At 35.9% G+C, this 26,514-nt stretch overlaps 2 protein-coding genes and 2 long non-coding RNA genes across 7 annotated transcripts; 2 read left to right on the forward strand and 2 right to left on the reverse strand.

Moving 5' to 3' along the window:
- The first annotated feature begins 474 nt into the window (after positions 1–474).
- On the forward strand, positions 475–3,348 carry LOC145795468 (uncharacterized). The gene is made up of 2 exons (XR_014336462.1): positions 475–1,917; positions 3,169–3,348. It is a non-coding gene; the product is annotated as an uncharacterized LOC145795468 (long non-coding RNA).
- A 342-nt stretch (positions 3,349–3,690) lies between these two features.
- LOC145789113 (uncharacterized) lies at positions 3,691–5,750 on the forward strand. 4 transcript variants are annotated; one of them, XR_014336457.1, is made up of 4 exons: positions 3,691–3,843; positions 4,354–4,458; positions 4,827–5,024; positions 5,159–5,750. XR_014336457.1 is itself a non-coding variant. In XM_082879920.1 (3 exons), exons 1-3 carry the CDS (start codon positions 4,346–4,348, stop codon positions 5,120–5,122), a joined length of 276 nt encoding a protein of 91 aa, XP_082736046.1. In that variant the 5' UTR covers positions 4,211–4,345; the 3' UTR covers positions 5,123–5,265. The 4 variants fall into 4 exon arrangements, 1 of the variants encoding a protein (XP_082736046.1); XR_014336455.1 differs by having other exon boundaries at positions 3,843–4,458; XR_014336459.1 differs by having other exon boundaries at positions 3,843–4,458; positions 5,095–5,250.
- Positions 5,751–8,581: 2,831 nt separating this feature from the next.
- LOC145802916 (uncharacterized) lies at positions 8,582–11,989 on the reverse strand. The gene is made up of 3 exons (XM_082895779.1): positions 10,141–11,989; positions 9,611–9,807; positions 8,582–9,472 (listed from the first exon to the last, which is right to left on the reverse strand). The coding sequence occupies exons 1-3, from the start codon at positions 11,987–11,989 to the stop codon at positions 8,582–8,584; spliced, it is 2,937 nt and encodes a 978-aa protein (XP_082751905.1).
- Positions 11,990–19,049: 7,060 nt separating this feature from the next.
- LOC145789797 (uncharacterized) lies at positions 19,050–22,367 on the reverse strand. The gene is made up of 4 exons (XR_014328139.1): positions 22,262–22,367; positions 21,427–21,484; positions 19,535–20,530; positions 19,050–19,256 (listed from the first exon to the last, which is right to left on the reverse strand). It is a non-coding gene; the product is annotated as an uncharacterized LOC145789797 (long non-coding RNA).
- Between the last annotated feature and the right edge of the window lie 4,147 nt (positions 22,368–26,514).

Genomic DNA, 26,514 nt, shown 5'->3' on the forward strand with positions numbered 1-26,514 from the left:
ACTTTGGTGGCATATCTGTTGGAGAGGTGTGTTGTGCATCACAAGTGACTAATGTTGCCTTGCTTGATGGACTAAGAAACAGTTCCAAGTTATGTGCTAAAGTGCTGTAATGAAATTAATTTTACGATTTTGTTTCATGTCATTGAATGCGATGAGATAATTGGAACTATGAACTACGTTTTTCTGAGATGTATTAGATTGCTTTTTGGTGCATGTGGCTTTTGATGTGTTGGACTGTTGATCTAGCAACAAGTTAATTTAAGGATCCTTGATTTTATACTAATCCTTTCTCAACAATTTTTTTTTCCCTTTAAAATCAAAATGCTGCTATCCCTCGGTATGCTTTTATAATGGTTATGAGAGTTTCTTTTGCTACTGTGCGTCATTTGGGGAACTTCTAGAGTGTGTTACATGAGTTTGTTTAAATTGGGAGGATGCTTGTGTCTATTTAAATTGGAAAGGGCAAACGAGCCCTAGCCGTTCGCAAAGCAATGTATAGTCCTGTCTATGCACGTATATGTATTCACCACCTTCACCACATCTCCTAAATTTCTTTATTTTTTTATTATTTTATTTTATTTTTATTGGCTGTTGTGTTTCTGGTTCTAGTTCTAGACCCACTTTGATTTGTTTTGTTGTTTTTATGGCCTGTTGTGTTTCTTGTTCTAGACCCACTTGATTTTGTTTTGTTGTTTTGTTTTTCTATTGGATATTCTGTTGATTCAGTCCTTATGTTGGGTGTGTATTGTAATGTTTGACAAAAAATAGCATAGAAAACATGAACCAGCTTAGATTACCCAAACTTGTAGGAATGGGCCATAATTTAAATGGGGTTTGATTGAAATTTGTAAATTTTTAAAAAGGGAACATGTAAGAGTTTCTGAATTAATTCTGGTTATGTCAAAATTCTGGGAATAGATATTGATTATGGTTGTCTTCATTGCTGCTTGTTACCTTGAACACCTAATGACATTTATATCTGGGCAGAACCTTATTATTTTTCTTCTCTTCTCTTCATTTCCTCCCATTTCTTCTTTTTCCAGCTCACTATTTCAGAATTTTATTTTTTTTTGTTAGTTCATTTTTTCTGCTAATTTTTTTCCTTTTGCTTCCAGGTTCTAGTTTTCTTCTCTTGTCCTTCATATTCTCTGATTTTCTGCTCTGTTTTGCTGATTTTCTGCTTTGGTTTTCTCCTCCCTTCTACTGGTTTGTTGCTATCTTGAAATTGGAACAATTGTTGTGGAGTTCTCATGCATAAAAGTTCCAAATTGAGAATAACAAAGCTTAAAATGAGAAGTAGACCAAGCATAGAAAGTATCTTGAGGGTTATGCAACCTCGTTTTCAGGTTTCAAGAAATATAGGTCAGTTCCTGCATTTTCGACGTATAACAGAAAGTTACGAAAAAATCACGAACAATGTCAAATTTTAGGTGTCCTTCGACATGAAAACAAACTATTTAAATGACAATTAGTGGTTTTGGAGTTTAGAAATAGATTATAAATGAAGATCACAAACAAATGGAAAACAAAATTTGATGTCAAAGACCCAACTAATGGAGCTTGAAAAGGGGAAAGGGGAAAAAAATTAATAATAATTTCCTACCATTGATGTTGATGTGATGTGTAGGATTGAGATGTTTACTTTTTTGATATTTGTGGGATTATAGACAGTATGGAACGAGGGAGAGCAAAGAAGTTACAGTTAATGGAGAGAGTTCAATTTGATTTGCTTCAAGTTATGCTCATTGGGATTGTTTTCTATGCTCTCTCAGATTGGTTCATGGTGGTATATTCATGAAGATTTTATCAAAACCGAAAATTTATACTATCACTCTAATTGTGCAGGTTATGCAAAGGGATTATAAACTCAGTTCGTATTCATTGAATTCTGTTTCAGCACGCTTTGTTAATGAGCAGGCAAGGTTTATGTTTTCCTCTCTCTCTCTAAATTTATTTATTATTTTTTAATTTGTAATATTGAGAGTATGTTCAACATTAGTTACAGTTCATAATCAGCATTAGAGATTAAAATTATATGTTATTCTAAGCATTATAGTTTGTTAATGTGATGGCCAAAATTCTTCTTTATGCTGCATTTCTATTTTCTACAAAGCACATGCCTTATTATATTGATAGAATTTAATTTGCGGGTCATACATTTTGATTTCCATATGTGGTCTTTAGTTGTAATGGAAAAACTAGAATCAGCTCAATCAAGTTCCAGAAATCTAATTCTCAGTGGAATGGTAAATTCATGTTCTCTTATGTCTATTATAATTTATATGTATGTCAATGTTTGGTTTAGAGGTTCAAGTTCACTCAGTAATAAGGATGGGCAAAAGTCGAGTGTGTCGTGTACTTATACATAACCTTGACAAACAAAATTAGCTAAACAGAGAGAAGCACTAATTTAGTAAAAGCACAAAACTTGGATTTATTTTGGTTGTGCTTTGTTTGATATGATGAAATTGGAGAAAAGTAGCAGCCAAGAAGTTGTGAATATGAAGAAACAGATGATGTATTTGAGGTAGATTTATATAATTGTGATATATTCAATGTTTTTCTCTAGGAAGAAGAGTTATACAAGTCTTGGTTAAAAGTTTGCATAGTTTAAGCTAGCACGCACATTTAGGCTTTGGATTATAGATTTGTAGACCTAAGAAAATAAAGGGGAAGAAGCTGAATTTATTTCTTTAATTTCATTTTCAATTCCCTTGATAAATCCAAGATCTGAAATAGCATTAGAATGTTGCTGTTTATAATGTATGCAATTCAGTTTCTATTGTCATGTACATTCACTAATTGATTGTGGTAAAGCAACAGAATTATTTGAAATGTTTGGTTGCTTTCACAATGGTTTTAAAGTAGCACATTGAACAACTACAAGTGAAAATCTACCAGAGGCTAGAGGCATTAACAATTCTAATTGAAATTTTCCAATTCATTCTTTTGCTTCTATGTTCAAGTATTTGGGAAAAAATATAGTCATTTCAATTCTTCATCAGTGTGAGTCACATTCATTCCTGCGCAAGCTAAGATTGGTAATTTATTCGAACAACTGTGACTTACATATTGGAAGTTTGTTATGGAACGATGGATATCTTTTAAGTATGCTCTTGTTCTTGGAAATCATACCTTACAACTATTTGTTATTTGTTGTCAATGTAGAAAACCTTTTTCTTTTCTCCGTTCAATTGGATTTGCAGCCGGTACTTCTGTCTGTGCCAAGTAACAAGTCCTCGCATCCTACATTTTATCTTTGTGCTTGTGCCTTTTTGTGACTTGAATTACATTACTCTCTTTATTGTTAAGCTTGCTCATCTTTGTTTAAGCACACTATTTGATCACTTAATCTCATATTCATGATGTCTCTACTACTCTCTGCTACAATGTTAAATCTATATACTATGTTATAATGGCAGGGATACGTGGGATCTAATAAGAAAAGAAATAGAGTTCTTCATTCAGTACTGAAGTCCACTATATAGACATGTTTCATCCACACACAAACTCTCTTATGTACAACAAGGTTGCTTCAAAACAAAAAACCATCTACAAAAAACACTGAAGTTAGATGTTCTTTTCGAATTTCGTTAACACTTCAATTAGGACCCCAATAGCTCAAATACATCACTGTCCAGAGAGATTCCTCAGCTTGTTTGTATCTGTTATCATTGCTGTCCTTATTAGCTTTGTTATAGGCCAATTGATTATAAGCACCGACATTTGTTCTCACCTGCTTAGAAGATCCAGAAGGGAAGGCAGAAGTAGAAGCAGAGTCATGACTTGCTTTCATGGCTAAGTCACACTTCGGAGACTTCTCTTTGATTCTCTGCATCACTGGTAAAAACACCCTGCTCATGCTCTTTGATATCGTTCAAAACCAATAAGACTACGTAGTCTCTTGAAAGAGAGTTGAAAGATGGCTTCAAAATATAAGAGGTTTGGTGGTTTGTGGCCCTCAAGTTGTAGGAAGGTGGGGGCTGAATTTGGCTTGAAGTTATATTTATATATAGACGACATAGAAAAGACAAAGATGGGTTCAACATTTAAAAAATGCTCCACCCGTTGAATGAAATCTAGTGTAGATTTGATTGATGTCTATTCCATCCTATGGTTCAATGCCTTCAAATTAATGGTTATGATTGAAGAACCACTTGGCCTCGTGAACATATTTCATATTTTAGCGCATAAAAACAGTAACAATGTTGGAGTTAAGCCAAAAACATAGTAAAAAATAATTGCCACTCAATTAAACTGTATCATGATTTAAGGCATGTTTTGCTAATATTTGTTTACACTAATAAATTAATATAACCAATATTTGTTTACACACATAAATGTTATGTCCAGGTTCCAGTGGATCTTGTCATTGACAATTCTGTTCAGGTTGATGTGGCAGGAAGTGAATGCAATGCAGGCAAATATGGGGCTTGAATTTCAGAGAAACAAGGAGAGGTTTGTTTTTCTGAAGTGGGGTTCCAATGTTTTTCACAATATGCTCATTGTTCCTCCTGGTTCTGGTATTGTCCACCAGGTAAGACTTTGGCATCATTAGTGCATCAAGGGTATTTCTATATCTAGATGTTATACTGTTGTTAAAGGAAAATTCTCATGGCAAGGTGCAAGAATTTGACCTTAAGGTGGTATGAATGGTTTACTCTTAAAAGGGCCAAAACATTAGATAGGTATAGGCTCAATACATGAGGTTTGCAATGTTTAACTATTTATGGGGCTTCCAGAGTAAAGCCACATTTACCTCTAGCCTCTTGTAAATCATAGTCCAAATTTTCTCATTTTTTTAGCACTATAATATTATTTGGTAGGTTTGGCATTTAGCAAGTGACTCTGGTAATTTTCAAGTTAATCTTGAATACCTTGGATGGGTTATTTTCTACACAAATGGCATTCTGTACCCTGATAGCGTGGTTGGAATTGATTCCCATACAAATATGATTGCTGGCTTAGGAGTTGTTGGCTGGGGAGTTGGAGGAATTGAATCTGAGGCTACAATGCTTCGCTAGGTATTTTGAGATAATAATGTATTTTCTTTATGATTTTCTATACGCTTGTGCCAATTGTTAGTGTTTGCAGTTATTCTTTGGTAGATAGACATGCATGAAATGGGTAGCTGTTTTTTCTTCTTTTTCCTCCAAAGGTGCAAAAGAAAATGCAGCTTCTGCTTCTTCAAAACCTGCTGCTGGTGCTGGTGATAGTAACTGCAATGTATCCCCCCCTCCCAAAAAAAGAGTAAATTCTTGAGTTTTTATTTATTTATTTATGGGTACCTAGAATTATGGTTCAACAGTAATAATAATATATATTCACAAAAAGATCGTCCACAAGCTGTATTGAAATTTATCATTTTTAAATATTGTGCTCATTAGTGACTTTCTAATTACAATGTCATTGACACTGAGCTGCTGTGGCATCTAATTGTTAATTACTTCCAAAAGAATTAAGATCAAGCAGAAATAATTAATGTTTCTATTTTGGTTTGTTGAATTAACTTTTTAGTTTATTCATATGCATCAGCGGTTTCTGGATTAATTTGTGTTTTTATTTTTCAGGTCAGAATTTTTTTGGAGATGCAAAATATGGTCCAAGAATTAAAGAACTTAGTTTTTTTTTAAGTTTTTTCATTTTTTAATATATGTAAGCATAGTTAATTTTTTATTATTTAATTCCTTTGTATATACTTTTGAATATTTAATTTTCATTTATGAAATATATGACGTTATTCTATTCAATATGTGGTTATGATTCAAAATATAGTATATAGTGTGTATTACATTATTCAAATGTGCATACAAAAATAATATTGATTATTTTTCAAATATGTAGCACCTTTTTTTATCACAGATTTTATTAGTTATTAATCACACTTAAAAGATGTGATCTAAATGTTATTAATCACACTTAAAAGATGTGATGTAAATATTTTTAATCACACTTAAAAGGTGTGATCTAAATGTTATTAATCACACTTAAAAAGTGTGATTAAAAATGATCATTTTTAATCACACTTCCAAAGATCACACTTAAAAGGTGTGATCTAAAGTTTTTAATCACACTTAAAAGGTGTGAACTAAAGTTTTTAATCACACTTAAAAGGTGTGATCTAAATATTTTTAATCACACTTAAAAGGTGTGATCTAAAGTTTTTAATCACACTTAAAAGGTGTGAACTAAAGTTTTTAATCACACTTAAAAGGTGTGATCTAAATATTTTTAACCACACTTAAAAGGTGTGATCTAAATATTTTTAATCACACTTAAAAGGTGTGATCTAAATGTTTTTAACCACACTTAAAAGGTGTGATCTAAATATTATTAATCACACTTAAAAGGTGTGATGAAAGCATTTTTTAATGACACTTAAAAAGTGTGATTAAAAATGACCATTTTTAATCACACTCCTAAAGACCACACTTTAATAAAACTTAAAAGGTGTGATTAAAAAACATACATCACACCAAAAAAGTGCGATCTTTATCTATATTTGTAGTAGTGATACATAAAAAGATGCAGCATGCACATGATTTGTCTGATTCTGCATTTAGCTCATAATGGCCCTAGGCCTATTCCCGTGACATAAGCATGTGGCTATAAGCCCTTGAAACATGATGGCACGAAGCCCTTGAACATATGGCACGAGGCCCTTGTATTACACTTGAAACTTGTGGCGTGAGGCCCTTGAAAATACACTTGAAACTTATGGCACATGGCCCGTGAAATGTACTTGAAACTTGTGGCACACGGCCCTTGAAAATGTACTTGAAACTTGTGGCACACGGCCCTTGAAAATGTACTTGAAACTTGCTTTAACAGCAACATATCTTAAACATGCATAAGTACATTACATGCTTAAGACATTAACATATTTGCCTTACCTTCCTTGAAACATTGACATGATTACATAACATTACATAGGTACTACTACTCACAGTGTTGAGGTGGCGTGTTGCTTCCTCTGGAATGTGCCCTTGAATTCAATCCTACACCTTTAACAACTTTGCCAAGCTTTCTTGTTGGATCCCTTCTCCCCCAATTTCTCTTCTTCACTTTCTCTTCTTTTCTCCCCCAAAAATGGTATTCACGTTTTTCCCTTTTTTTTGACTAAGGCTCATGAAGTCTTAGAAGTATATATGCATAAATAAGGCATATAAGACAAAAATGAATCGTTTAATCATTCCAAAATTAAAATTTCGCAAACATGCTTAATATTACTTAAAAATTATGCTGATCACAGATATATAATCAATTTCAGCTAATTAAGCTGTTAAGGCTTCCAATTTCTAATGCAAACGTGTTAATGGTGACAGATATTCATAGATATGGATTTCACTTCCTTAATCATAATTTTTCATGGAACTACACAGTAAGCATTTAAAAGTACCATTTGAGGACTGAGAATATAACAGAAATCATGTACGAGGGTCGGGTTATTACACTCTCCCCCCCTTAAATAAGTTTGGTCCTCCAAACTTGGGTTACCTTAGGGTTGGAACAGGTGTGGGTATTGATGTTGCATCTCTTCCTCTCTTTCCCATGTTGCGTCGATCCCGTAATGTTCTTGCCATTCAACTTTTACCATTGGAATCTCACGGGTTCGTAATTGTTTTACTTGTCTGTCTAAAATGCGAATTGGTCTTTCCTCATAAATCAACTTGTCGTTCAACTCAATTTGATGGTAGTCAATAACATGTGACGGATCCGGAAGGTACCCACGAAGCATAGAGACATGAAACACGTTATGCACTTGACTCATATGTGGTGGAAGGGCAACTCGGTAAGCTACCGGACCCACTTTTTCCAGAATTTGAAAAGGACCGACATACCGGGGTGTCAACTTACCTTTCTTTCCGAATCTTGGGTGCCCTTTCATCGGAGTGACTTTCACGAAAATATAGCTACCCACGTCAAATTCCAAATCTCTCCGTCGGTTATCAGCATAGCTTTTCTGCCTACTTTGAGCAGTTTTCAATCTTTCCCGAATAACGTGAACTTTTTCAGTAGTCAACTGAACAATTTCAGGCCCTAATAAGGATTTATCCCCAACTTCAGCCCAGCACACGGGAGAACGGCATGGTCTTCCATACAAAGCTTCATAAGGTGCCATGTCTATGCTCGAATGGTAACTATTATTATACGTAAATTCTATCAACGGGAGATGGGTTTCCCAACTGTCTTGAAAATCTAGTACAGACATTCGGAGCATATCCTCAAGAGTCTGTATCGTCCTCTCGGATTGACCGTCGGTCTGAGGATGAAAAGCTGTGCTGAACTTTAATTCTGTACCCATTGCTTCCTGTAAACTTTGCCAGAATCTAGAAACAAACTTAGGATCTCTGTCTGACACAATTGAGACCGAAACACTATGAAGCCTCACAATTTCATTTACATAAATCTCTGGTAATTTATCTGCATTATACTGAGTTTTTACTGGCAGAAAGTGGGCGGACTTAGTTAATCGGTCCACAATGACCCAAATTGAATTCATACCTCGAGGAGTTCGTGGCAACCCCATAACAAAATCCATAGTCAAATGTTCCCATTTCCATTCTGGGATGGGAAGAGGTTACAATAATCCGGCAGGTCTTTGATGCTCCGCTTTTACTTGTTGGCATTGCAAACACTTAGAAACAAACTCCGCAATCTCCTTCTTCATACTTGGCCACCAAAAATTCTGCTTTAAATCTCGGTACATTTTAGTACTCCCTGGATGCATTGAGAACCTTGAGGTATGCGCGTCCTCCATCAATTTTTGTTTAAGACTCATCACATTGGGAACACATAGTTGGTTTTGAAATTTAAGCACTGAATCTACCGCACTGAATCCCGGTTTTGGTTTTGTTTCGAACTCATCATGTATCTTCCTCAAAGTTTCATCTTCCATTTGGTGCACTTTAATCTCTTCAAGTAAGGTTGGTTGTGCTACTATCGTTGCTATTAGGGCTTTTTGACCATGTAACACAAGGTTCAATTCCACCTTATCCAATTCGATTGCCACGTCCTTTTGTCCTGTAATCATACTTGCCATATCTGCCAAAATCCCCATATTTTTCCGACTGAGCGCATCAGCAACTGTGTTGGCTTTACCAGGATGATAATGAATCTTCAGGTCATAATCTTTCAAAAGTTCCAACCACCGTCGTTGCCGCATATTTAATTCTTTCTGAGTAAAAAGATACTTGAGACTTTTATGATCAGTGTATACCTCACAGGTGCTACCATACAAATAGTGTCTCCATATCTTTAAAGCAAAAACTACTGCTGCTAGTTCCAGATCATGCGTGGGATAATTCTTCTCGTGGGGTTTCAGCTGTCTAGACGCATAGGCGATAACTCTTCCGTTTTGCATAAGTACGCAACCAAGCCCTTTGTGCGAAGCGTCACTGTAGATTACAAATCCTTCTGTACCGGATGGTAAGGCCAAAACTGGTGCTGTTGTCAACCTTGTCTTCAATTCCTGGAAAGCAGATTCTCGTTCCTCTGACCATTCAAATGCAACTCCCTTTCGTATTAGTTGTGTAAGTGGCACAACAATTTTAGAAAAATCTCGAACAAATCTCCTGTAATAACCAGCTAATCCCATAAAACTACACACCTCAGTCACATCAGTAGGAGTTGGCCAATTTATGATTGCCTCAATCTTGTGTGGATCAACAGAAACTCCTTCCTTTGTGATGATATGCCCTAGAAATGCCACCTCTAGTAGCCAGAATTCACATTTCTTCAGCTTTGCGTACAATTTCTTTTCCCGGAGGGTTTGAAGGATCAAACGGAGGTGATTCTCGTGAGCATCTGCATTCTTCGAATAGATGAGAATATCATCAATAAAGACCACCACAAATTCATCCAAATAGGGCTTGAAAACACGGTTCATCAAATCCATGAAAGCTGCTGGCGCGTTAGTAACTCCGAATGGCATAACCAAAAATTCATAATGACCGTACCGGGTTCGAAAAGCTGTCTTCTCAATATCATCAGCCTTGACCTTTAATTGATGGTACCCAGATCGCAGATCAATCTTGGAAAAGACTTGTGCCCCCTGCAGCTGGTCAAATAGGTCATCAATCCTTGGTAATGGATACTTATTCTTGATTGTGACTTTATTAAGTTCCCTATAGTTAATACAAAGCCGGAGTGTTCCATCATTCTTCTTCACAAACAGAACCGGTGCACCCCACGGAGACACACTCGGACGAACGAACCCCTTGTCCAATAAATCTTGCAACTGCACTTTCAATTCCTTCATCTCAACTGGCGACATTCTATACGGAGTCTTTGATATGGGTTGAGTTCCCGGTGCTACTTCAATGGTAAACTCAATTTCACGATCTATCAACTGCCCTGGTAATTCTTCAGGAAAGACGTCCGAAAATTCACACACAATTGGGATCATGTCAACAGTTCCATTCACTACTTGCCCCTCCAAAACACTGCATAAATACCCCTGACACCCTTTTTGAATTAATTTACATGCCTTTGCTGCCGAGATCAAATAAGGTGGAGAAATTACGCCATGCCCCTGTAAGGTAGACTCTAATTGTCCCGGAGGATGGAAACTGACTCGTTTAGTTAGACAATCTATAGTTGCACCATATTTACCCAACCAATCCATTCCCAGAATAATATCAAAATAAGTCATGTCGAGAGGTAGTAGATTGGCATACACCCGGACATCCCCAAGCTCGAGTTCGCAACCATAATAGACAGAAGCACAAAGTACAGAATCTCCCATAGGTGAAGATACACATAACATATAAGACAGTGTTTCTTCGGTTTTATCTAAGTTTTGTGCAAATAATTTTGACACAAAGGAATGAGTAGAGCCAGAGTCAAATAAGATAGAAGCAGAATGACCGTGAACCATAAATGTACCTGACACCACCGTTGCTGCATTCTGCACATCTCCTGGAACCAATGCAAACACTCTGCCTTGTCTCGCTATGTCTTTATTGTTGTTAGGTTTAACCGGTGCCTTGGTGTTAGTAGTTGGTGTAGACCCTGCTGAGCTAGTAGCAGTCCTGTTACCATTTCGTTGATTCCTCTGAGGGCAATCCTTTATCAAATGACCCGTTTTGCCACACTGATAACAGGCTCCAGATTTCCATTGGCATATCCCATGATGCCTCTTCCCACATTCCGAACAAACAGGAATCGTACCCTGATTAGGGGCAAAAGTATTCGAAGTCCCTGAGTTTTGTTTCTTGTTTGGTGGAGTAGCCGCTCCCTTTGACCATTGATTATTTTGCCTCTTTCCTTTCCATTCAGCAATCCGGTTCTGAGCAGCAAGGTTTCCCTCAGCTATAACAGCCCTCTCCAGCACATCTACGTAGGTAGGCAACTTTAACATATTGACTCGATCCAAGATGGCACCCCGTAAGCCCCCTTCAAATTTTCGTGCCTTTTTATAGTCCGTGTCCACCATATGCGGTGCAAACCGGGCTAACTCTGCAAATTGGGCCTCATACTCAGCAACAGTCTTGTTCCCTTGTCTGAGAGTTTCGAATTCCGTCACCTTTTTGTCCCGCATGCTTTGGGGGAAATATTTATCATAAAACAGCCCCAAAAATCTATCCCATGTTAACTCTGGATGGATTGTCCTCGTAAGCATCCACCACCTCCGTGCCTCGTCCTCAAGAGTGAAGGCCGCTAGTTGTACCTTTTGAGCTTCGGTGCAGGGAAAGACTTCAAATAACTTCTCTATGCCCAATACCCAGGCCTCAGCTTTCATCGGTTCTATTCCTCCTTTGAAGGTTGGCGGTTTCATCTTTTTAAACTCCTTAGTGAGGGTGATAGTTCGGTCTTCAGCATGAAAATCTTGCACTACAGGTGGGGGTACTGGTGGTGGTGGCGGCTGTTGGGGAGGCTGTTGCTGTTGTTGCCGTAGGGTCTCTGCCATTTCCATAAGCATCCTTTCCATCCTATCCAGTCGTGTTGAGGTGGCATCTTCCACATCTTCTGTCCTTGTTCTCACCATGATCTACACAACAATTAATTAAATACTATTGACATAATGCTACATGGTTAGTATTATCATAGTACACTTAATGTTGCCATCGCACTTGTCTTACATTTTAGGATGTCATGCATGAGGCCTAAATCCTTTCTAGACACCCTACAGCTCAATGGATTCGTGTGTGAGATAGCAACTCGTGCTCTGATACCACTGTCACGCCCTTCACCTGCCCCTAAAGGTTTGGGCATGACCTAAGCGAAAATGAACATAAAAACTGATGTACATACCGTACGGGGCCTTATCGGAAGCATAAAATATTAATATAACATAAATACGAGCATACTCCATTGAGCTATTTCTAATATGCCAGGATCTCATGCATTACATACATCATCAAAAGCGGATAAAGTTTAAAACTATATCCCTGGATATCGTGTATAACATATACATTTACAGTCCTGGCCCGGTAATTGGGCATAACAAAAGGAATATAAAAGTTAAGTACAACATCCGTAGGTGGCTCTCAAAAGCAGACCCATATCTTAGCAGCTTCACCAAAATAAATGGCCTGGTATGGTGCCTGAACATGTAAAGGTTGACAAAAGGGACAGCGTCAACGTTAGGACTGACCCCCTGACTGATAACCTACAGAAACAGACATAATAGAGAGTGAGCCGAGCTCAATGAGCAGTAATACATAATGAAAGACGTCTGACTTGAAGCTTAAATACATCAATACATAAAAAGATGCAGCATGCACATGATTTGTCTGATTCTGCGTTTAGCTCATAATGGCCCTAGGCCTATTCCCGTGACATAAGCATGTGGCTATAAGCCCTTGAAACATGATGGCACGAAGCCCTTGAACATATGGCACGAGGCCCTTGTATTACACTTGAAACTTGTGGCGCGAGGCCCTTGAAAATACACTTGAAACTTGTGGCACATGGCCCGTGAAATGTACTTGAAACTTGTGGCACACGGCCCTTGAAAATGTACTTGAAACTTGTGGCACACGGCCCTTGAAAATGTACTTGAAACTTGTGGCACACGGGCCTTGAAAATGTACTTGAAACTTGTGGCACATGGCCCTTGAAAATGTACTTGAAACTTGCTTTAACACCAACATATCTTAAACATGCATAAGTACATTACATGCTTAAGACATTAACATATTTGCCTTACAGGCCTTGAAACATTGACATGATTACATAACATAACATAGGTACTACTACTCACAGTGTTGAGGTGGCGTGTTGCTTCCTTCTGGAATGTGCCCTTGAATTCAATCCTACACCTCTAACAACTTTGCCAAGCTTTCTTGTTGGATCCCTTCTCCCCCAATTTCTCTTCTTCACTTTCTTTTCTTTTCTCCCCCAAAAATGGTATTCACGTTTTTCCCTTTTTTTTTGACTAAGGCTCATGAAGTCTTAGAAGTATATATGCATAAATAAGGCATATAAGACAAAAATGAATCGTTTAATCATTCCAAAATTAAAATTTCGCAAACATGCTTAATATTACTTAAAAATTATGCTGATCACAGATATATAATCAATTTCAGCTAATTAAGCTGTTAAGGCTTCCAATTTCTAATGCAAACGTGTTAATGGTGACAGATAGTTTCCTTGTGAGACAGATAGACATTCATAGATATGGATTTCACTTCCTTAATCATAATTTTTCACGGAACTACACAGTAAGCATTTAAAAGTACCATTTGAGGACTGAGAATATAACAGAAATCATGTACGAGGGTCGGGTTATTACAGTGACAATTTGAGAGTCTGAACTGTAGTGAACCCCGAAACGAACAGAACGGGACTCATCCTCTCAGGGCGTTTGGGGACGTCTACAGCTACTCTCAAACATGCCCAAATCAGTGGCCAAAGTGCTAAGAAATGAGGGACAAAAACACATACAAACATGCACATGTGATGGCCTATCACCTAGGCATAAGAGGGCAACTTTAAAGAGCACTTAAAAGTGGACAAATATGGACATGTAACATATATTGTAAGCTTTGAAATCATGCATGGAAAGATGCTAAACCAACCAAAGTACACAAGCAAAGCATGCAAGAAAGCCCAAAGCTTAAGACTAGCGAACGGACTCAAACCATGGCTATGCAAGACAAGCCCCAAAGGGCCAAGGGGACCTAAAACAGTCCCAAGGCAGGTCCAAACAAGACCAAAAACATGCTCGAAACTAGCCAACACAAGCTAGAACACAATGCCAAAAGCATGAGGCATGCAAGGCTACAAAAGGGGTGCTACACTACACCTACCAAAACCAAACATGCCATGACTTAAGCAATGAAAACAGAGTTATGGCATGTTAAAATGAGCCCAAAAACCCACTTAGATGGCATCCAAATGACCTAAGCATGGAAGCATACACAATGATCCATTCAAGAGGCATAAAACATCAACTCTTTAAAACAATAAAGGAGTGATAAATGCAAGTGTTCAAGCATGAAACATGGACTGAAATATTATAACAAATGATGCCGGATCATTGAAATGGTCCAAGTAAAGCGTGCTAGTGACTTGGATACTCAAAGCTAACAAGCTAGATTGCATGGTAGTTATACAAAGCATGGCATATATAACCAAAACAACACAAATCAGACCTTAAACATGGTAAAACATGAATAAAGTCTTCTCAAAGCTAAGCCAAAAGCATGCTAAAATGATATGTTAAAGCATGAGACACATTAGGCTATTTCATGGAATGCACTACAAGTGCATGGAGCATGCAAGGAGCTATTAAACCAAACCCTAACAGAGGTATGACATGGTAAAACAAGCCCAAGAATATGCTGAAATGGGCACAACATAGGCTAGAATGACATGCTACTTTATGAGGCATACAAAGCTAGTGTGTGTGATTTACACTACAAGTGTATAAACCATGTATGGAATGACCAAGACAAGCAAAAACAATGGTGAACCTTAGCTAAATAGCCACAAATACATGCTAAAATATGGCCAACATGAACTTAACAAACATGCTCACACGTGAGGCATATTAAGGCAAATATTGAAAACACAAGGAGAGGGGATGACCCTCTCCTTTTTGGGACCATAAAACACCATCTCCACCACTGAAATCCCTCTGGATTTTAATGGTGGGAAGGCCAAAACAAGGTGATCCCAAGGCTTAAAAAGAAGGCTCAAGAATAAGGCCAGACAAGGCCAAAGAGGGGGTAAACAATCCCAAACCAGAAAGTGACCTTAAACAAAGGTCTAAAGCTTGTAAAATCAAAACTTTTATCAGTTAAGAGTTAAGCTTAAAACAATAAGCAAGAAGGTCTAAAAGCTTAAGCAAGAATGGGGGTTTAAAAGCAAGAAGCTTACCTTTGAAGACCACCTTCAAGAACACCACTCCAGCAGCCTCCTTTGACCAAAACCAGCCCAAGAACTCTGAAGTCAACCCCAAGGGACCTCAGCTCCAAGAGGATGGTGTTCAACTAGGTGTTTTTGTGCAATAGTAAGACAATACTACACTTTTGAACACAAAATAAGAACAAACAAGAGAATATAGATACAAAACTATATCTATCTCTCAAGACTCAGTTTTCTGAACCCTTGAGGAGGGTGGAGATGGTTCTCTCTTATAGAGAACCAAAAGCAAAGCTTCTTGAGGAAGCTAAGTAAATGGGCAAATCCCTCCATACACCCTCCATACACGTGTATGGAGGGGGTGAATTGTGCATGCCAGCTGTGACAGCTGGCATAAAATATCTGTATAAAGCAGATGAATAGGGTTCGGCCAGAAAACATGGCCGATCGACCAACATAAGGGCCGACCGACCAAAAAGAGTGCCGATCAACCAACACTTTTGGTCGATGGCAAGAAAACAAGGTCGATGGCTTCAAGCCTTGGCCGATGGGTTGAGAGGATGGCCAACAAGCCACCCTCTTCCCTAAGAAGGAAAAACACAAGTCTTTGGTCCACAACCAAGCACAAAACAGACAAGTTGAGAGATCTTGAGGTAAGGCGCGCGGCCGAGACCTTCATGAACTCAAAACGAACACGAACATGGATGATCATCGAGTGTTCAAACAATGACGTCCAAGTCTTGAGGATGGTCAAAAATGGGGTGTCTACAGTATGTCATCCAAGGGTCATGACAAATACGATCTAGAGGACCATGTCTAGGAAAGCGGTCAAGTTTGAGTGAATTGACATGAGTGGCTACGGAAGATTGTTAGAAATCATTCCCTTGTATTGTAGCTCATGCCCAGGTGATTTTGTCGGATTTGAGATAACGATATAATTACGAGTAGAGATACAGTATTGAGGTCAAGCATGTTTATGAGCTATGACTCGTGAGGGATTTTAAAAATGTTTGATCTAGTATGATCCAATGAATCTGGAGTGTAAACGAGATATTTCAAGTAATGTGCTATGTTAGTTTATGGTGGCTTAATAGCACTCTTACCTTTATGCTTTCTCGTCATGTCGTATGCTCTATTTTTCCATATGAGGAGTGGACTGAATGAGAGATTAAGAAATGACGGCTGTGAATATAACTAATGATATGGATGAGTGAGAGATGTTAGAAATTGGGTCATATTTGACCCGACCCATTATCTGTGGAGCGTCCACAAGGGTTATAGATAATTTACTTATTAAATAAATAAGATAATTAGAGGGCTTATCTTTGGAAGTGTTATAGTCTACAACTCCACTTCTATCAGTAGAGAATCTCTATATATCTGATATAGAAAAAATAATATACATATTAATGGTATGGGAGTTTACATGGAAAAAAATTCTGCAAAACATATCTCTCTATTCTTCCCTTCTAGGTCACCATTGTACACAACCTAGGGATTTGGAGTGTGGATAATATATTGAGAAACTCTGGTGGCTTCTCAATTGACGACGAAGGGTCTTTCGGACGAGGCTCATAGTTCAAGTATTCCGATCCAAATTGTTTTTGCTTCAAGTAATATGATTACTTACATATTTTCCTTCAATTCACATTTTTTAACCTCAATGTGATTCCAAATGGTTGGCCAATTAACACTTTTGTTATGAAGAAGGTAGTTAGGGAGGGAGTCACAGTGACAGAGAGCTAGGGGTTACTAGTCAGAGATGGAGGAAGTGACAGTTAGAGATGGTGGTTTGGTAATGTTGGAATAGAGTTAGGATTTAAAATGTGGGGAAATGTTCTAGTGTGCAATGCACACTGTATGCTAACTTAACACAAAATTATTTAAGTTTTTACGAACTTATAAAAGTGATCTCACAAAAATGTATAAGTTGAATACAAATTCGCATAAGTTGGTGAAACTACGTGATTTTGTGAATTTATGTGAATATTTGTTCAACTTGCACATTTTTGTGAGATCACTTTATATAAGTTTGTAAAAACTTATGTAATTTTGTGTTAAGATTATATACAGTACATTGCACATGAAATAATTTTCCTAAAAGGTAAGGGATGTATAGTGGGGGAAAGGTTTTTTTATTTCTTTATTTTTGTATGTGGTGTAATTAAAAATTTAATGTATTCAATTGTTTTGGTGGTGTAAATAGAAATACTAAAAAGAGAAGGAAATTGTCCATATAGCTGAACCCACATAATTTGAATCATTTAGATGATGACTTATTGACAACACACAATACATAGTTTATGATTAGTATAAAATATCAAGTTCCATATTTAAAAAGCGTAATGATCTCTCCTAAATGTGTATATCTCACTATTTTCTAACAATTAGAAAATATGTATTGCTTACATACTTTTTGATTATGTCAACAAAATCAGACTTTGGCTTGTTGTGCACGTGTGGTGCCCAATGATAGTTCAGAATTGAAGTAATTACTCACAGGTCCTATTATAAGGACCTATGCACCATTAAATTTCACAATTGTTTATATTGAAAAAAAGTCTCGCAAGTGTTGGTGACATTTTGTTGTAACAATTTTTAAAATTTGACACTAAAAATTGATAATTAGTAATATTTTTCTATAATGATTTTTTAAATCTATTGCTAAAAAATAACAATTAGTGATGTTTTCTATGACGAATTTTTCAACTGTCACTAAAAACTAACAATTAGTAACAAATATATTTATTTATTTATTTATGAAAATGCTACTATAAAAATAAAAAGATTTTGTGGTAATAAAAAGTGAATTGGACTTTTTTATGCACTAAAAAATTAAGAGGACTTATTAGTGCACACATCTTCCTAATAGGACTTACTGTCTTGATGGGCGAATCTCCGTTCTAGCCCATTCTTCTATGCAGGAAAGGCCCAGAGACTCCATTGTGTTCCCCAAGAAGGGTTGGGCCGGCTTGATGCCTGAGTTCTTTGGCCCATCACTTGGTGGTGTGGGTTGTCCAACTTCAATTTGTTGTGGAGTAGTACTATGTATGCAAAAATATATATTATATATATTAAAAGAATGTGATTGATGATCTTTTCATTTAAAATCACAATGCCTAACATATAAACATAATTTAGGAGTATGGTATTATCATATCATTCTAGAATATTCACTCTGTATAAAATTTTGGGTGGTATATCATTTTCTTTTTATTTGTATTATTTTGAACGTATGTAATTACTAAGTGTTGATTATTCTTTAGACTCTCATATGGAATGATCATTCTATTGAAATGGTGAACTATGATTTAATTTATAATGCATTTTGTTATTACCACTGCAGGAAATTCAACTTTTAGTGGCGTTTAAAAAACGCCGCTAAAAGTGCAAAAAACGCCACCAATTCTTTTTGTGACGCTTAGCACCAAACGCCCCGTCGCTATAGCTTTATGGCGTTTTAAAAACGTCGTGATATTAGTATAGGCGGCGTTTTTAAAAATGTCCTCCTAAACACACGCTGACGTCACTGATGATATTTAGCGACGTTTTTTGAAAAACGCCGTCATATCTTTTTAAACAAATATGACCGTTAATGTGTAAGGTTTTAGAGGCGTTTGTAAAAACGCCGTCATATCCTCTTTTTTTTTTTTTTTTTGGAAATTGTACTAATTTTATTTGATTGAACTAAAAAAATATCTGTAATAACACTAATATAAAATAACAACTCCCATTCAAATAGTTGTAATGAAGCATGAATTCACTTTCTCATTCAATTAATATCCAATCACCATTACCCACAAAATTAACATATCCAAAATCCAAAACGTTAACCACAAACTAACATATATCCAAAAATCATGTCTTAACATTAACCACAAACTAACATATATACAAAAATCATGTCTTAGCATTAAAGTTGTAGTCTTCACTGGTCTACATGCCTGCATCATAACATAAACTGTAATGAGATTCACCAAAATAAACACAAATTGAAAAATTCGTACCCAATATTTATAAATAGTACTTAAAACTTGAAGAAGCACTAACAAGAAGATTTTATCACATACCAAGAAGCACTAAATACATATAAAGAAAAAATAAAAATAAAAACGCTTTTCAAATTTGAATCCAACCAAAAATCTGGGCCAATGTTGAATGCTTATTGTTGAATGCTTATTGTTGAATACAGTTTGTAACACAAGAAAGACTAGAAACTTACAGTTTGTAGCATCATCCTCATTCACTCCCAAGAAGAGAGAAGCATCTTGAATGCTTATTGTTGAATAAGCAGCTAGCAGTAGCTGAAACATCTTTGTGGTGTAAACATCTTAACTAATTCAGGACCCTATACATAAACAAAAAAACAAATCTCCACCTCCAAGGTTTCCCCACACACAACAATTACATCATTTAATCGGGGAATTGAAATATATGTTGGAGTATCTTGAGGCGTTCTTACAATATTAATCATTTCATGGTTGATATGAAAACACATCTCTTTATTGTATAAATATAGTATTAGAATCTCCTTCCACTTTGCCCAACCAATGAAAATCTTACTGAGCCCTCTTCATTCTTAACAAGTCAGGAAAAGTAGACAAAAAAAAAAAAAAAAAAAAAAAAACAGAAGAACAAGAAGATGTCTAATTAAAACTCTAACAGAAGCTCTAGTTAATAACTTTCATATGTCAACGGGCATATTTAGTTGATTAGAGATAAGAGCGTAGCTTCCAAAAGAAACTATTCTTGCTTCTGGTTTAGGTTCATTTTTCTGACCAATAAGAGTATAGCTTCCAAAAGAAACTATTCTTGCTTCTGGTTTAGATCCATTTTTCTGACCTTTTGCATCTATAGAGGTACCCATAGCAGAAAATAGTTACCTGAAACTTCAACATAAAGCTCAGCATGAGAACTGATATACTAGAGAAACTGCCAGTGACACAATTTTCTGATTTTCCAACACTGAATTCTAGCACTATGCTACCTACCAACTGCTAGGCCACAACTTTGTACTACCACCTTTTCTTTCCCTCACAGTTCATTCAACTTTCCATGGTAGTGCATCTTAAACTACTTAAAAGGCATGTTTCAAATGTTAGAAAAAATAAAAATAAAAACGCTATTGAGAAATTGCAAACCTGAATGCCATTCATCATCCCAATTTGAACCTCTAGCAGACAACAGATCACATCCGGATGATACCAAGGAAGTGTTTCTGCGAAGAATTTAGACAGAATTCTTGTATTAGGCAACTAAGTTACGAATTCAAGCAATCTACTAGTTAAAATTTGTTGATGATTCAATAGAGGGAAAAAATATAGTAAAAAAATATGGTGGTCATTGTAGAAGGAGAAATAGAGGAAAAAAATATAGTAAAAAAAGAGGCTAGCATGAACATATATCATGACTGGCTAGTCATATACCACCGCAAGGTTAAAGGACAATAAACTAATTATTCTTACCAACACTATATATAGAGAGGGTGTATCCAATGGCAAAGAGATAGTATAACAGTACTTAATAGGTTACCTCCTATCACCAAAATTGTGCATTGCATACTAGCAAAACAAATCACAGCTACTAAGAAAAAAAATGTCCAGTATGAGCATGTTCACAATATGTAAACAGTGTACAAAATACAAAGAGTGGACCAAGACAAAATTAAATTACTCAGTCTTCAAATATATACACTTGCTCATGCAGGTATAGTATTTTATTTTTACACACACACACACACACACACACACACACACACACACATATATATATATAATTTAGTATGACAATAAAAGTTCCCTCTTTATATTTTTTTTTTTTCAAATAATACTTTGCATGACCAAATTACAATTAATTTCGTGATTTTGATGAACTTACCTGATGCTAAATATTATGTCAGTAAGTCTATTAAAACTGAAACAAACATCACTTGAAAATGGAAAATTAAATGATAAGTCAGTAAAAAATTGAAATTGGAACATATTACAAATACATGAATTGGATTATAATACAGGGAAGAAAAAGAAGAAGATAAAACTTAGAAAAAGAAACACAAAAGTGAGAAATATTAATGAAGGGAAAAGTAAACCATGAAACTAGTAGTTACTGGCTTACTTGATCTACCCGTAGCACAATGCAAGCAGCATCTGCAACATATTTGAGAGCAAAAAACCTGTAAAGAGCAAAATAGTTTGAAACACATAAAATGAGTCAAAGTTTTAGCATGGCATGCATACTGATCCCTCATCTAAGTAACAGTGAACCCGCGTTTCCTGCCGTGTATTTTCAGAACAACTCAGGCAGGGTATGTTAGTGTTAAAGGCCAGCACAAGTCAGACCTTGCCTCAGCTTCAAAATACTTTGGACAAATACTTCAAGCACACAAAGAATATGATCAAAAAAGATGAGGTTGGATCACAATAACCAAGTTAATATATGTAAATTACTTTAGTATGAAAATTTAAACACAAAACTAGTTGTCTCACATGATAAATGGGGGTGGACATGACACTAATATGTGTTGAATAAGCCTGTAAGATGAGTATCAACTAAGAAGAAGCACATTTTTGACAAACATGATCAAAACAGAATTCAAGCTTCTTCTCTGGAACCTCCCCAAGATACTGTAATCATCTGCCATAATGTTACACAGATCTCAAAAAAGTGATGTAGCATGTTGGACATGCTAAAAGGATATAGACACTTCACCTAACCCTGAAGTGCAGGAGAACATTAAATTAGGCACTCCCATATCTCATCAGCCCCCCTCCCCAATGCCTAAGGCAGATCCACACATAACGCAAACTTACCTAGGCATAAGCATCACAAGCATTCTCGCCCATGCATCACATCACAATATATATAGCATAACATATCTCAACATGGCATATCTCATAATATACCCATGCATCATATTTATCTATTTATGGAGAGAGAGGAAACTACGTACCCTGTTTCCTTAAAAGAAAACTCCTTTAGTCTTCTAGCCAACTAAATTTCAGTAGCTGCAGCTCCAGGTACTATACAACTGTCCCTGCACATTGCCTAGCACAAAGATGCATAAAGCCACATTCAGATTAGCTTCTTAAGGTCCAGTAGAAACTGATGCAATACTTTTTATAAAAGATGACCTACCTAAAATAAGTATCCCCGCACAAAAATTATTAGAAACTGATGCAATACTTTTAGCAGAAAGTTATTTTATTGAAGTTAATGTGAAATTATTAAAATCTTAAAAAGGTGTTCATTTCACACTTTTTCATGCAATCTATCTGTTGAAGAGACATCCCCGCACAGTTCCTTATTCCTTCTCAAGAGCTAAATGACAATAAACAGGAGATTAGCAAAGAAGTGACGGAAAGAGTTGATGCAACAGAGCATTCAGTATACCATTGCCACATAGATTAGCAATAGCTCCAGCAACCATGCGTAAAGTCTGAGGATCCTCAGCATCAGCTGCTGTCGTTGCCAATAGACCAATTCCACCTTGAGCCATTATAAGTTCTTGATTGGCTTCTTCCAGGACAGAGAGTAGTTGATATAAGAAATAATACATAAATATGTAAAATGGGACAACAACCCCAGAAAAAAATTTAAATTAAAAAATACAGTAAAAATAAAAAGGTGCTCTCAAAGATTAAAGGAATATTTTGTGCTTTAAGGTAGTGTTTGGTTTGCTGGAATGAAATGATCATTCCATCAGAATGTCCGTTCTCATGTTTGGCTCACTAAAAAAAAAAGATATAAAATGCATTGTAAATGGAATCATCGTTGGTTATCATTGCAAGGGAATGGTCATTCCAGAATGAGGTTAAGGAATGATCATTCAATTCTATTCCCACCTTCCTTCCAGTGAACCAAACACACATTAGAGATAATGAGAAAAATCACTAGTAAACACCAACCATTCATAGCAAGGTTCGCAATTGCACCAGCAGCTACTTTGATGCTTACAAGCATGCACTCGCACAAAGTTTACTTACATATTCAATGGGATAGTGGTAAAAAATAAATAAATAAAATAAAATAAAAAAGAAAAAGAAAAAAGAAGACATTTGACAAGGTGCTGTCGGTGGAAACTATTCCAAAGTTCTATGTGTAATTCCTCAATTTTGTTGGCGGTGTGCCTTTAATATTCCCTCCAAGCTACATTGTTAGTCCTTTCCAGTTTGGAATGTCCCAAAATATAGTCCTCTTTTGAAAAGTCAATAGCATAAATTTTTTTTAATTCCCAAAACTATTTAAAAGTGGAAATAAAAATGCAATGATGGAAATCAATGGGTTTTTTTTTTAATTTAAAAATGAGTGCATTAATTGCATGTCCCCTTAAAAAGTGAGAAGGCTATATGGTGTGGGTAGTGATGCAAAACATAAAAACAAAAAATGAGGCAAATAGAGAATTTCCATATGAAGAGCCCTTGTAGGCATGTTTTGATTTAATTTGAACCCAAGTTTCATATTTCCTGCAGGTTACTTCTGGTTGCCAGTTGTAATTTTGTTAGAATCAGGAAAACTCCAGCAGCCTGAATATGATTAATCATTCTATTAATAGGGATTAGTTCATTAAAATTTAAGAATCTCTTTGTGATCTTTTAAGTGATTGCATGGTTACAACCTTAACTCAACTGCACAATGACTTAGGTTTTATATGGCAATTGCTAAATGTTCTTCTTCTTCTTCTTTGCCACCTTAATCACACTTAGCCATCAACTTCATTACATATATACGTATATATTTTAAAAATTGAAACCAATTGTTGCTTTTTAAATCATAGCAACTGTCCACTTCATAGTTAGTAGTAATTAATTTTAAAATTGCTGTAAAAATACACATATCATTCTCATTATAACCACATTTTTGTACTAGCCAAATCAAAAGCTCTTCTTCATTTTAAGAATTTGCTATTAATTAATGTAACTCATTGAGTAGCCTGCAACAATCCATCACAAGGTTAGAGGCAGTTCACAAACTCAAGGGTTGGCTAATCATCCTTGAAAATTTTATCTTGTAAAGAAACTTCTCAATATGAAGATTTTGTTACCTTTTCTTAAGTGAGACGTAGACTTCAGAGATGTTACTCCTTCCCAGCTAATGGATTCGACCAAATAAGACTAATTACAGTGTGATCAGGTATGGCGTTGAAGTTCCAAATAGGAATAATTCCAGTGTGATCTTTCTGACCCAAAATATAAAATATATAATGATTCCCAGATTTGTTTCAGTGTTTCATGGATTTAACTCATAAAAGAATTATATGTTGAAATTTTTTTCTTTCAAATCATCTCAATATCAGGAAACCAGCATTCAAGAAAATATATAATAGAGAACTTTATTATTTCATCATGACCTTTCTAATCAAAATCACAAGCAAAGTGTGCGGTTCTGCCATTTCAATATTAAAATGTAAGATTTACAAACAAAAGTAAAGGACTGTTTCTGAATAGTATGACAAACAAGTCACTTAACAAATAAGAGCTATGGATCAAAATCTTTAGTCTATAGCTGCCTAGTTACTTCATATTCATGCTCGATAACAGTCTAACCTGATAATGACTGTTCTTAGTATCAAAATAACCATTCAGACAAGCTTGTTTGACATCAAATTGAAAATGTGGGTGAATCTTCAAATGTCCAGAACATTTATCTCCAAAAATGCAACATTTGATATTTCTCATAGAAAACAATATCAAAAGGATGTCAGGAAAGATAAGGGGAGCTAATATTATAGACAACAAAAAGATTGTGAGATAGATGATTACATAATTGCCAAGCTCTCTCTTCTTTACTTCTCTGCTCCTGCATATAATTTCCAAGCTCTCTACTCTCTTCCAAATTTATACATTATTACCAAGCTCTCTGCTCTCTTTCAAATTTACTGGGGATATGTCAGTTCCTTGTTAGATCCTGTTCCCTGTTTCTTGATTTTATTATCACTCTCTCTCTCTCTCTCTTTCTTGCATTTCTTGCATTTAGTGAACAAAATTCCCACTGGTCTTTTCCCAACTCGGGTTTCATTGTAAATGTAGCTCAACTGTTAATTGAATCTCTGATTTTTAATTCAATCATGGGAAAGATTAGAGAAGGCTCTTGATTGAATGCAGTGAAAAAGGCTTTCAGGTCTCCCACTAAAGACACCCAGAAAAGTAGTAGCAGAGGGAGATTAGAAGACAATGAACAAGAAGAGGAAGAGAAAGTAACAACAATCCTGCTACAACATCTTTCTCGATGTGTTTTCTATAAATGAAATTTTTTGTAGAAGAGAGGAAAGCGAAGATGGATTTTTTGCAAACCATCGCATCACGAAACCATGATAGAGCACAATGAAGCTAAGAACTTAACTAATAGTAATGCTGCTAATACCTGTGATTCTAAAAATCCTGTCCCTGAGGCTGCCGAAGCGGCGCAAAGATTATGAGACAGATGATTACACAGATAACACCCCTTATAGATTAGCAGAAGATACTGTTTATTTTACAATAAAAGTTGAACATCATTTTTATTTTCTAGTGTTTGGGTAAAAATTAAAAGATAAAATAAAAATTAACAAAATTTTTCCGTTGACACATTTTATCTAACATTTGACATGCAAGGAAAATGATACAATAAGAATCACAATATCAACAAGCTATTCCAACAAAAAAAAAAATCCATAATTTTTTTTTTTTATGTCAGTAGGATAAGAATCATAGCATCAGGAATACTAACCTCAACTACAAATCGGTCATCATCAACATGCATAGGAGAGCACCAACGAACTAGTCACCAGCACCAATTTTAGAAACTGTTTTGACATTTTCTATAAGGAAAATGTGATAGAGTGAGAAAGATAATGAGATTCAATCAAAAATAGAGAGGGAGAGAGGTCCAAATCTCATAGAGCAATGAAGAGAATACGTGAAATTCGATCGGAGAGATTGAGAAAGCAGATTTGATATTACCATAATAGCAGGTCGGAGAGACAGAGAGAGCAGATCTGATCGGATAGAGAGCAGATCTGAGAATAAGATCTACATCTCTACGTCGTTGTGCTTGCTTCTACTCACTGTTGCTAACGATCCAGATCCAACACTGCTTGCTTATCTTGTACATGATTAGATACATTAACATGGCACTCAAAACCTAGATAAATCGATTCGAAAAAAGAAAATACAAAACAGAAGAAAAGAAACTAGAAATCAACTATAAATCGTTAGTTTAAGCCAT

This window comes from Camellia sinensis, chromosome 1 (assembly GCF_055761805.1).
Source record: "Camellia sinensis isolate YWXY chromosome 1, ASM5576180v1, whole genome shotgun sequence".
In the NCBI taxonomy this organism is placed as follows: domain Eukaryota; kingdom Viridiplantae; phylum Streptophyta; class Magnoliopsida; order Ericales; family Theaceae; genus Camellia; species Camellia sinensis.